The sequence below is a fragment of the Protomyctophum parallelum genome (genome assembly GCF_964188405.1).
Source record: "Protomyctophum parallelum genome assembly, chromosome: 10".
NCBI lineage: Eukaryota > Metazoa > Chordata > Actinopteri > Myctophiformes > Myctophidae > Protomyctophum > Protomyctophum parallelum.
Genome location: NC_139704.1, coordinates 6,706,143 through 6,719,207, shown reverse-complemented (window position 1 = coordinate 6,719,207; position 13,065 = coordinate 6,706,143). Strand labels below are relative to the sequence as shown.

Genomic DNA, 13,065 nt, shown 5'->3' with positions numbered 1-13,065 from the left:
TGTGTAGGACATTGGCATAGACAGTAGACACTATAGCACATTAGGATTGTATAGCCTACGTTTACAGTATGTGTTTCTAGTAATATCATTGAGTCTTTGTATGTTTGTGGCAAAAATAGAATTCTGACAAGTGTCCATCACAAGCCGGCATTAGAAATCTTCAAAACCCTTTTCTGACTATATCAACATTGAGGTACAGTAAATGAACACAAATAAAAATACTACATACAGTTAATCTGACTTGTATGCAAATGATTTAAGGAACCTGCCTGATATGTCCTCAGAGTTTGAACAGTTAGGTAGGTAGGCTACAGCATGTGCATAATCTGTTACTTTTTAAATTCATTTTTAATTTAGAATAGCCAATTATGTTTTACCCATTATCTCCCCAATGTATAGTAGTCCTGCAGCCGACAGGCTACTTTTGTTTAAAGTGGGAAATTCGTATAGTCTTTTTTATTGGCCTAAACTTAAGTATTGTCAATATATACATTCATGAATCCACTAGCTGGCTGTTAGAATTGAGCAATTCTTTTTTCATCCTAATGGCAGGCAAAAATGTAACACCTTCCATATGCTTTAAGTAGCATGTGGCATGTCAAACTAGGGGGTTTTCATGATTCTGAATCCATTCCAAGCATTAGTTTTGAACAAAATACACTCCTTGGGATAAAAACGGCCATAGACGTCATGTCAAATGTGATGAGGTCAGCACAAATGTGATGAGTTCAGCACATTTCGGGCAAGTTATTATGGCTGTTATAAGCCCAACTATTTTGTGCAAAACTAATGCTTCAGAATCATGAAAACCCCCTAGTTTGACAGGTTACATACTACTTAAAGCAAAAGGAAAGTTTGACATTTTTGCCTGCCATAGATTGTTAATGGTATGGTCACAAGAAACCCCTATACAATAAATTTCCCAATACTAACAGCCGGTCAGCAAGTTGATTCATGGCCAATAAAAAAGACTACATACCAAATTTCCCACCCGTCCACCTCGACTGCCAGACTATAGTCATTGTGCCAATCGATTCCTCCCCCACACACATTTCTCTGTGCTGTCACCCTCCTACAGTATTGGCTCACCTGCCGGACAACCTGTTACTTGATCAGGAGAAAAAGAAAAAAAAAAGACAAATCCAAAAGGTATAGTCTGACTCTATACCTTACCTTTACCAGAGAGATTCTTATGTTAAAACCTATTAATGTACAATTGACAGTGACTCTGTGTTAACAATACATACTGGATCATATGAGGCAGAGACTTACCTTCTTGAGATGGAGAAGCAAAGTGAAACGGCTCTGTGGCCGCATGCAGAATCAATATAGCTAGAACCCCCCCCTACCTCTCTCTCTCTCTCTCTCTCTCTCTCTCTCTCTCTCTCTCTCTCTCTCTCTCTCTCTCTCTCTCTCTCTCTCTCTCTCTCTCTCTCTCTCCCTCCCCTAACCTCCGTCAATAACGTGATGCACAGACATTATGTGTCATATAATGGTCACCATTATATGACACTGGTGACACACCATTAAATGGTGTGTCACCAGTCCTTCTATTCCAGTGGTACTCAACTCAACCAGTGGTCCGGGGACCACCACCAGTGGTCCCTTGAGGGGTTCCAGGTGGTCCACAGCTCAATGATGAAGAGTTGGTAACCGAATGGACCCTTATAGATATTTAACTCTTAAGATAAATAAATTGTTTAATTTTACGCTTTAGTTACATTATCAGTGCCGGCACGGCCGTCGCTTATACACGCAATACGCACTGTGCTGCTGAGATACAAAAAAAGGTGATGACTCATGAGGAGGGGTCCCAGGCTTCAAGAACACCCTTAGCAAGGATGAATTTAAAAAGCCTTTATTAACAGAAAGGGCTATGCATATTAAATGCTCAAGAGTGCATGTGCTTGAAGCCTGTCCCGATGGGAGTCGGGACAGGCTCTCCAACTCTATGTATGGTTGAAGATTTAGGAGCAACGTAAAAACATAAACTCCAGGTCTACAATAACAAAACAAGCTGTAACCACATGAACCCTGACATGCTTCTTCTTGGTATGTCATAAATAGTGGAATATTCAGCAAATAATATGTGATCTACAAGCTCATGTGTCGAGTTTGCAACAATGTACGTGTTGCAAATGCAACGTGTCACATTTTCGACATGTTATGAGCTTGTAGACCATGAAAGAGTTCCTTTGAAACCTTTTGATTAACTTTTGATTTCACATGCTTTTATATCAATTGTTATACCACACAAATATTTATGTATTAACCTCTAACAATAGTTATTATTGTCCTGACCTGATCTTGAACTTTTCTCAACTACTGTTAACAACTCAATTCTCAACAGCAAGGGCAGCACTTTTTTCATCTCTATATAAACAGCCTTTTATCCCAAACTGGCCGAAATTTGAGAATTATTCCTTAACGGCAAGGCAAACATTTTGTGTTTTTCTGAGACCAAACTAGATGAATCCATCAGGGACGCTGAGATTGAAATTGAGAACTACTCAGTAGTCAGAAATGATAGAAACCGTAGTAACCGTAATGGGGGTGCATGTGTTTGCATGGATATCCACAAAGATACTGAATTCATTACCCGTACTCATGACTACAACATGTTGAAATTGAAACTGTGTGGGTTGAATTAACTTTCAAAAATGCAAAATCAGTACTAGTTGGCACAGTCTACAGACCTCCTGACCACAAGGCTTCTATGATATTCTTGAGGGATGTTTAGCTGAGGAGGAGGGTGCAGAGAAAATCCTGATGGGCGATCTGAATACGGACGTACACAACGTAAAGAAGCGCCTGTTTTCAAATCATTTAGTATAGGTTTTGTGATCTGCATAGTGTCAGCCAGCTAATTACCCAACCGACTAGAGTGTGTGTTTCTACTCAAATTGTCATTGATCTCATTCTGACCTCGGACAAATCCAGAATCTCCATGAAAGGTGTTATAGTATGCGGGCTTAAAGGTATATTCAGTGATTTCACTCAAAAAACCTTAGGTTTAGTTTTTGGCTGTGGGACCCAGCCTTTCGTCCAATCAGGATAGAGAGTCAAAAACGAAACCTAAGGTTTTTTGACCCCCAGGGGTTAACTGGGGACAGGGAGGAACTCCTTATATGGCCAGCACACTCTATAGTAGGGAGGATTATCACAACAAAACAAAAAAATAAGTGATATTTGAATTAAGTGAAATCACTGAATATACCTTTAACGATCATTTTATGATATTCTGTACCCGCAAAAAACAAAAACTTAAGACCGGCTGCCACAAAACAGTCATATCAAGGGACCTCAAAACCTACTCTTTAAACAAGAATTGGAGAGTCTGGATTGGTCCGATGAGCTTAAAAGCTTGGCTTGGCTTCAAAACCAAACCATCAGTACTGAAACCCGCTCGGAACCATGGATGAATTCGGACATAGGCTACTGACTGCAATGAAAGCCAGTGACAAAAAATGCTCTGAATTTCTAAAATGCAAGTCAAAGCTTGCCAAGCGCTTCGACAGTGATCTCCAAGCTCAGTTGGACAACCTAAAAACCCAACGAAACAAGCTAAGAAATATTGTTACTGCCATGACCAAATCAGCTAAAATATCAATGATCAAGCTGAGGAAAACAAAAACAATCCTCGGGAGCTCTGGAAGCTACTCAACAACCAACTAGGCTGCGGTCAGAAACTGAAAACCAGGTTTTTAAACATAAACTTCAAATCGAGCGACACTCTCATCACTGACAAGCTTGATGTGGCCAACTACTTGAGCATCTTCTTTACAAACATAGCAACAACGCTGGTTAACAAACTGCCCTCCCACTCTGGGCAGTTTGAGCAGGGGTTCTCAACCAAAGAAATAAATTAAATAATTGCAACTGAATGGTTGGAAAATGGAAATGAAGAGTTTACATATAGTACACATACACATACATGCCCTACATTCATGTATACATTCCCTAATGATTATATCTGGTTTCAGTATTTATTTATGGTGTATTGTCTCTATTATTAAGGTTATTGTAGCAGTCCATTTATATTGGGGGTCGGGAGGGGGGCGGCCAAAGTAACCCCCCTGCACAAGAAAGAGAGTAAACTAGAAAAAGTGCCCTTCTGGGCACAGGTCTCCACCAGGTTATCCACAGATCCGTGCAGTTAGAGGTAAAAACACTTTTCGGGGCCCAGGCCGTAGCGTAACGGTCTGGGCACCGGACTGGTAATCCAGTCGCAGTGTGCCGCGGGTTCGACTCCCGGACCCGACACGGCCTTTACTGCATGTCATCCCCCCATCTCTCTCCCGTTTCCTGTCAGCCTACTGTCTGTCCCTTCAAAAATCAATAAAAGGCGTAAGCCGCAAAAAAAAAAAAAAAACACTTTTCGGCCAGTTATAGCGCCACCTTGAGGCTGAGTTGAAATTGTTCATGTGGCATTTTGTCCTCGGCCTAGTGGGAATGTAGGTGCACAATTTCACGGAAATCACGCGATGTGTTCATGATTTGCAGCATTTTGTTTGAAACTGAGCACTCCTGTGAACTTTGGAAGCCAATCTTAACCAACCAGGATGGAGTCTGAGAAATCTGAAAGAGCGGTTTGGTTGAATGGCTCTAGAGAGACTGTGTACCAATTTGCGTGATGTTTGGACAAAATCTGTAGGTGTGCTGTGCAAAAACTTGTTTTGCACAAAGCGGCCTCCTGGTGGCGCTATAACAGGCCGTTCTGGAAAGTTTGGGGCAGAGGTTCATCGTTGGCATCCAGGGAGTGTGTGTGCCAAATTTGGCATCGACCGGGTTAACGGTGGCCGAGATTAGCTGCTCACGGACGGACGGACACACACACACACACACACACACACACACACACCCACACACACACACGGACGGACGGACGGACGGACGGAGTGCAAAACATACTCTCCCCCCATGCCTTCGGCCTGGTGGAGACAATTAGACCCCGGCAACTACCGCCCTATTTCTATTCTAAGCTCCATCTCGAAAGTGATAAAAGATTAGTCTATGAACAGGTTGAAAAGTATCTTGCCACAAATAAATGAATGTACGAGATCCAATCTGGCTTCAGAACATCCCACTCCAATGACACATGCCTCCTCTATTTGAGCGACCACATCAAACACGAGGTGGATGCTGGCAAATACTGTGGCATGGTCATGCTGGACCTCCAAAAGGCTTTTGACACAGTGAACCACTGCATACTGGTTAACAAGCTAAAGGCAATTGGTTTTGATAGGACATCAGTGAGCTGGATGCAATCCTACCTGGAGGGGAGAGAACAGATGGTGGAGGTGAACGGAACACTACCCCCCCCCCCCCCCCCCCCTCCCAGTGAGCTGTGGCGTTCCACAAGGAAGCATACTAGGGCCTCTACTGTTCCTAATATATGTAAACGACATGACATTAGCTTGTGACTGCAACTTGTTCCTGTTTGCAGATGACTCAGCACTGCTAGTCTCGGACAGGAACACACTGCAGGTTGAACTCGGTAGAAAACAGAATCTGGACCTGGCTCGCTGATAAACTATCTTTACACCTGGGAAAAACTGAATCCATTCTCTTTGGATCAAATAATAATCTCAGCAAGGCAGATGGCTTCTTGGTTTGAGTGGGTGACAATATTATCACACGAAAAGATGAAATTACCTACCTAGGTTCCATCCTGGAGGCTAATCTTTCCGGTGATAAAATGGCCACCAACGTAATCAAAAAAGTCAACCAAAGAACAAAATTCCTTTACAGGATCTCCTCACTGGTCAACAAAAACACCTTGAAGACCCTAACAGGAGCCCTCGTACAAGGTTTATTTGACTATGCATGCACCTCTTGGTACCACAGCACCTCAAAGGCCCTTAAAACTAGGCTCCAGACTTTCCAAAACAAACTTATCAGGCTCCTACTTGGCCTCACCCCCCGAACCCACCTCACCCCTGCCCACTTTGACAGGCTGGAATGGCTTAGGGTCGACGACAGAGTACAGCATAATGCAATGGGTCTGGTACACAAGATTCGATACACCACCAAGATACCCATGTACCTGTCTAAATACGTCCTTAATGTTAACAAAGTCCACACCCACAACACCAGAGGGAGTGCAACAAACCATGCGGACCCAGATTCGTCACAAACAAGGGACTAAATTATTTTCGCTCCTATATGCCACCAAAATGTGGAACGCCCTACCAACAGTCATTAAGACATGCAAATCCCTTGACTCCTTCAAAACCACGCTCAAAGGGCACCTATGGACGACTGCAATTCGAAACTGGACCGAGGCCAGATTTACTGTATACTTTCCGACCCCTGGCTTAAGGGGAATGCATAGATGACAGACCAGTTACAGTTAGTAGATAACAGACTCATATTTATCGGTAATTATTTCAGCAGTGTTTAATCCTGCTACAGTTTAACAAACAAAATCAATCAGAATTGATATATATTATATTATTTACATATAAAAACAAAATATGATTTCAAAGACCCTATAAATAAAAATGTTGCATTTAATAAATCCTTCACATTGCAATGCAGTCATTCATATTTAAACCACACAGATGTGTGTTTTGAATGTGGAACTACAGTTCTTCTCCACAGGTTTGGTTCTCAAAGTGGGTTCCGGGTACTTCAGGGGGTCCTTGCGGGTGTTCCACAGGGTCTCCGGCAATTTTTTTTATTATAGCATCACAATCACTTTAACCATTAAGACCTGAGGCTGTTTCTACAAATACCTTCTAAATCAGTTGTTCTCAAACTTGTTCGTGCTTAGACCCCCAAATTGATATGCTGGTACATTTGGTCACTGACCCCCCCCCCCCCCCCCCATCTGATCTTTCAAAAATGTAAAAAAAAAAGAAAAGAAGAAAAAAGTACAAGCTTGACACGCTGTGAGCTTGTAGATCTGCTATTTTTGAATAGCCAACTCTAAAATCTAAAGTGACACACAGATGCTTTCCCGGTTTTAATGGGTTAAACCTGTTTAATACTATACTCTAATATACTAATAATTAAGAAGTAGTGAAAATATAGGTGATCTACAAGATCACAAGAACTTGGATAGATCTGCTATTTGCACTAGTTTGGGTCCCGGGCAAACGTCTAATCTTTCTTTTGGGTCTCGACTTGAAAAGTTTGAGGAAGCACTGAAATAGAGTATAATTGTAAATGGCCAGGCGTCTGATTAAAGCACTGTGACAGTGACATCTACTCCGTGATTAGAGCACTAGCTGTGACAGTGACATCTACTCTGGATACGTATGATTAGAGCACTGTGACAGTGGCATCTGCTCCGGATATGCCAGCATCTCTTGCCATGGCATAGAAGTGTCCTTGTTTCTCAAACAGGTTACTGGGGGAGTCAAACTCCACGATTTTACCAGCGTCCAGCACCATCACTCTGTCAGAGAGAGGGGAGAAAGAGGGAAATGTATTAGACCCGAGGAAGATTCTACAAAATCCTGACAGTTTTCTGAAAAATCTATGTTTCTTTGTCAGTGGTTCTCCCAAGGACCCCCAGTAATATATGTATTTGGCCGCTGACCTGATCTGAAAATATGCTGTTCCAGAGACACCCCCAGAAGCAAAGATTTGTTCACAGATCAAACATAAACGAATGTATTCCACCCCGACGGAAATAGAGACCCCGGTATTTCTTTTTAGGTATTTGGTGTTTACATCGTCGAGATTTAGAACAACATTTTCTGTAGGTCTTGAAAGAAAAAACCCTAAAAATTTTGGCAAGGGCTGCAATACGCTATAGAAACTTCTGAGGAAGGTCTCACGACCGAAACATTGCTTGAAAATGTATTGATAAAGCTCTTGAACCAGCAAGTGTCTCTCTTCTCCTACCAGTGTTAGTATGTGTGAAAGTGGCTTAGGTGTGACAGTGTCCGGGTCTCTCTTCTCCTACCAGTGTTAGTATGTGTGAAAGTGGCTTAGGTGTGACTCACACTGTGACAGTGTCCGGGTCTCTCTTCTCCTACCAGTGTTAGTATGTGGAAGTGGCTTAGGTTCAAGGTTCAAGGTCTTCATTAACCCATTCTGACCTGAGATCAGATTCATACGAGGTTTCCACTGGACACACACTGGTCTGATGAACCCATTCTGACCTGAGATCAGATTCTAAAAATGTCAGTCGTTCTTCGATTTTTCAAAAATAGCAGACCTACAAGCTCGTAGCACGCCACTCGGTGGCGCGCTATGAGCTTCAATGTACTTCAATGTACCTTATTGAACGGTAGTGAATAACAAAGACTCTGGTAAATGGTGCATTTATATAGTAAATGGTGCATTTATATAGATTTACAGAGATTGTGCATTACATTCACCCATTCACACACACATTCATACACCGATGGCAGCGGAAACCATGCAAGGCACCAACTAGCACATCGGGAGCAATTAGGGGTTCAGTGTCTTGCTCAAGGACACTTCGACAGTAACTCTGGGGGAGCCCGGGTTCGAACTGGCAACCTTACGGTTACCATCCAGGCACTCTAACCCTGAGCCACCGCCCCCCTCTGGTGACCTGTATCATGTGTGGTGTACTCGTTTTGTCTTTTGTCTTTTTTTGTGTTTGTTTGCTTTTTGTCTGTGCATTGTAATGTCCGTATTGTAGTACTTGTTGCATCAGTAGATGTATTAACTGTTGAAAAAAAAAAAAAAGTGATTCTATATACATTTGAATTGTGAACGGTTGTGAAATTTCAGAGCCTCAATAAAAATACATTAAAATAAAATAAAATAAAAATAAACTGACCCTTGCATTTATTTTCTCTCTTTTTATTTCCCCCCTCTCATTTCTTTTCCGTTTAATTTGTTAATTTCCCTGAACATAATTTTATATTTTTATATATTTTGTATTATGTACCCAATGCATTGAATTTGATATAAATATATAATATATAATGTTGCTTGTATGTCCAGCCTCGTGGGGAAGAATGGTGGGTAATGGTGGTAAAAAATGACAAGAACAGCGAATTGTTATAATTACAGAATCCATCAAACAAAGTGACATAGAAATAGACAAAGCAGCACACCGAGTACCTGCTAAAATGATATTTAATTGGCGATAGATACTAGAGATAATGGAGAGAGAGAGAGAGCGAGATAAATCATTATAATGTGAACTATTGAGGGTTTTATGTGCCACTCGATGAAAGCAGCGAAACGTTGGTTTCCTAACAACAGCAATACAATATATTACATCACACCCAATCTGGGAAACCATCTGCAAAAAAAACGTTGGTTGCCTAACAACAGCAATACAATATATTACATCACACCCAATCTGGGAATTAAGCCACCTGCAAAAGAAATGAACATTTACATTAAAATTCCCTTCAGCTGCTGCCTGCTGAATCTGTATACACCCAACCTCGGAATACAATGAATGAATGCATATTTTATTTTCGTGTCCGGACAATTTCTTGATCCATCCCACATGGGATTATCAGACAGCGATTTAAAACAATAACAGAACAAAAACAAAATAACATACAGGTGTGTAGCCAGCCAGCAACTCATTCAGATTACAGACAATAGACTATAGTAGTAAACCCACACAGACCATACATCAAATATATTTGTTACGTTCATAATACACTTTAGTTACACGTCACCCTTCGCCTCCTATCCCGTGCCCTATAAAGATACTCCGAGAAAGCGAAAACATGGTGAAAAAGAAACTCAACCACTGCATCACTCTCACACTCCACCAAGTCCAGACCAGGGGTGTGGACTTTTTCAAACAATACTTCTCTCAGGTCATGATACAGAGGACAACATCAAATACAATGGATTTCATTCTCCACCTCATTCAGATCCCAGTATTCACATATCCTGTCCTCCTCAACAACACCCCTATATCTTCCTGTTTCAATGTGCAGTGGCAAAATGCCACAACGTATCTGTGCACACACTAGTGACCTCTGACATTTTTCTAGGTTAACCCATTCTGACCTGAGATCAGATTCATACGAGGTTTCCGCCGGGGACACACTGGTCTGACGAACCCATTCTGACCTGAGATCAGATTCTAAAAAATGTCAGTCGTTGTTCGATTTTTCAAAAAATAGCAGACCTACAAGCTCGTATCGCGCCACTCGGTGGCGCGATATGAGCTTGTAGATCTGCTATTTTTTAAATAGCTAAAGCATAACATGATGCTGACACCAAAATGGGTGCCCGTTCAGAATGGGTTAAACATAACATATTTTTCACATTTATAGTCTTTTTTTAAAGAAACAATAAGTTCTTAATTTTGGCTTTGCCAGATTTCTTCTTTCCAAGCTTGTATATATTTTTCACGGGTTCCGTTTTTGAACTCCTCCACATTCACACAGTGCTTCTTTGAAAGTACTGTTCTTCTAGACCACACTCCTGTAATAAGTCTAATATTTTAGAGACCCATTCCCCCTCCACATGCAGGTCCCAATAAAGGATTTGGCTAGCCACCATACTCGTTGGTAGACCCAGCAGCCTGTTCCAAAGGCTCACCATGCTGGCCTTCCATCTGATTTCACAGGAGTCTCACCCCATGTCTCCATTAAATGCTGCAATTGGAGCATATTTATGGAGTCCCAAAAATAATCGTATTGCCCGATTATGAATACGTTAATTTAACTGATTTAATTTAACTGACCCCCGAAACATAATCTAGAATAGGACATACGCAAGTTTGATACAATTTTGAATATGTAGAATAACCCATGTCCCTCGACTCCCTCAATGTTTTTGTTTTACCTATAAGGCCTCCTAATGCCCTGCCTGCAGGGGCAGATACTCCGTGAAAGAAATACATATTTTCATCTAGAAACAGACCAAGATACTTGTACTTATCCGTAAACTCCAGTTGTTTCTCACCAACACAAAACTTAAACCTACTTCTTTCTGTACCTGGATTTCTGAAATGCATTACTACTACTTCCTTTTGATTAATACACATTCTCCACCTCTTGCACCATTCATTTGAGTCTGGGTTATTAGCCAGGCTACTATCCTTAAGCAATACCTTAAATACCACATCATTTTCTAAACAGTCAAAAGGTGCTACAATATAATCAACCACAGCTTTACCCTTTGGCGACACCAACGTATAATTATTAATCCTACCATTAACTACACACATTCTGGAGTGTCTCAGAAATTCTAGGAATGTTTGAGCCATTATACATAATGCAGAAAAAAGCAATAAGAATAGTAAACAATGTAGGTTATCACGAGCACACACATATACTGTTTCTAAACTCATATACTTTAAAATGTTTTGATTTAGTCGACTTTAAAACTGCACAGATAATCTATAAAGCAAGACATAAAATGCTTCCTGGTAATATTCAAAATAGGTTTAGGGATAGGGATGGAAGGTATGAGCTGAGCGGTGAACTTAACCCATTCTGACCGGGCACCCATTTTGGTGTTGGCATCATGTTATGCTTTAGCTATTGAAAAATAGCAGATCTACAAGCTCATATCGCGCCACCGAGTGGCGCGATACGAGCTTGTAGGTCTGCTATTTTTGAAAAATCGAAGAGCAACTGACATTTTTAGAATCTGATCTCAGGTCAGAATGGGTCCATCAGAACCAGTGTGTGTCCAGTGGAAACCTTGTGTGAATCTGATCTCAGGTCAGAATGGGTTAACTTTAACCCATTACATCCTGACCACTGGCGGAACAACTGAATGACGGGCCGGGGGGAGAGCGCATGGTCCTGGCCCCAACAACTATTATACAGTTTACTGCGTAGTGTACATGCACGATGGACCGTCACTGCACTGCAGTGAATCTAGAGTCAGTCAAAAAAGCAATACTGTTTCATTATGGAGAATGGAGATAGGCAAAGCATAATAATGAAAGCTCCGCCCCGGAACTCATTCACTTATTTCACTATAGCCTTTATGTCCAGTTTCTTTGCACGATCATTTTCCAATTTCCAATTCTAGCATTAACGCCCCCTTCCGCTATGTAAATTGCTACTTCTGAAAATGGATCAATCAAACTTAATACTCTTCCCCATGGGGAGTTTCAGGTGGGAGATGTGTTTTGTTTGAAGAGACCACATCTGCATTCATAGAATAGAATTTGTAATTTGCATTTGTAGAATAGATAGTCTGAGGGCACAGTTTGCTTAGATGGAGTGCCATGATTTCTTTTTGTTCATGTGTCTATGTGACCCCCAGGTGTGGTTAGAATATTGAAATATGTTATGTCTTCCCTGTGTTTCTCAAAAGGCCCAATCGAGGCCCAGGTCAAGAACTCTTCAAACCTGCATTACTCGTCAAAGTGCAAAAACTCATAGAGCGCCAGGAGGCAACTCTTTGCAGAGGTGTGCCATCAAAGCTGTGAATAGCACAGGAATGAGATTTAGGAGATAAAATGATCAGGTCAGGGGATGAAGTCCCCAAGGATTCTCTTCTTGGATGGGGAGAGAGATTGCAGTGGGGAGAAAGAAAGCTGTTTGTAAAGGAGATAATGATGAGGACAGGGGATGAAGGGGGGTATTCTCTAGATCCCCAAGGATTCTCTTCTTGAATGGGGGGAGGAAGAACGCTGTTTGGAAAGGAAATTGTTTACCATAATTATTCTGAGGTACAGTCTTGGTAGGTGCCGTGGCAGTGGATGTTGGTATGATGATGGAAGATGGTGTGCCCTTTTTACATGGGCGTGTGCAGTCAGATAGACACTAGGTGGTGCTAGACTCTAGCGCCACATTGGTCCAACTCTGGACCAATGTGCACTTTTGCCAGATGTCACATCTGTGTGCCCGCACAGCAGCTCCCTTTCCCTGGTGTGCCCCTCCCTTCCCTGAGTTCTCTCAACGTGCAGCCAGCGAGCAATGACAGGCTTCATACTGTATGCCCTGACCGGCAGGCTCGGCTCGGCTCTCATTATTGAATCATCGCCTTCTTCTCCTCCAAAACGGACCAAAAGTGCCTAAATGAAGTGACCACGTCAACCAGCCAGGTAAAATGAAAAATAATCGTTTGTATTGTTAACCCCTACTGACAGTGCCCCAATAATAACTGCCACTGCATCCATTTTAGTCTCGTTTGTGAAGA

General features: G+C 41.8%; 1 protein-coding gene across 2 annotated transcripts in view; it reads right to left on the bottom strand.

The window, feature by feature from the left end:
* Nucleotides 1–13,065, bottom strand: part of abcc2 (ATP binding cassette subfamily C member 2) — a 57,014-nt gene that overhangs the window by 100 nt on the left and 43,849 nt on the right. The window contains exon 32 of one of the 2 annotated variants that reach the window (XM_083774675.1): nucleotides 7,252–7,402. In XM_083774675.1, the coding sequence (XP_083630801.1) occupies nucleotides 7,267–7,402 (136 nt within the window). In that variant the 3' untranslated portion in view covers nucleotides 7,252–7,266. Of the gene's footprint in view, nucleotides 1–6,492; nucleotides 7,403–13,065 lie in introns of those variants that run through there. The other variant, XM_083774674.1, reaches the window with a different exon arrangement.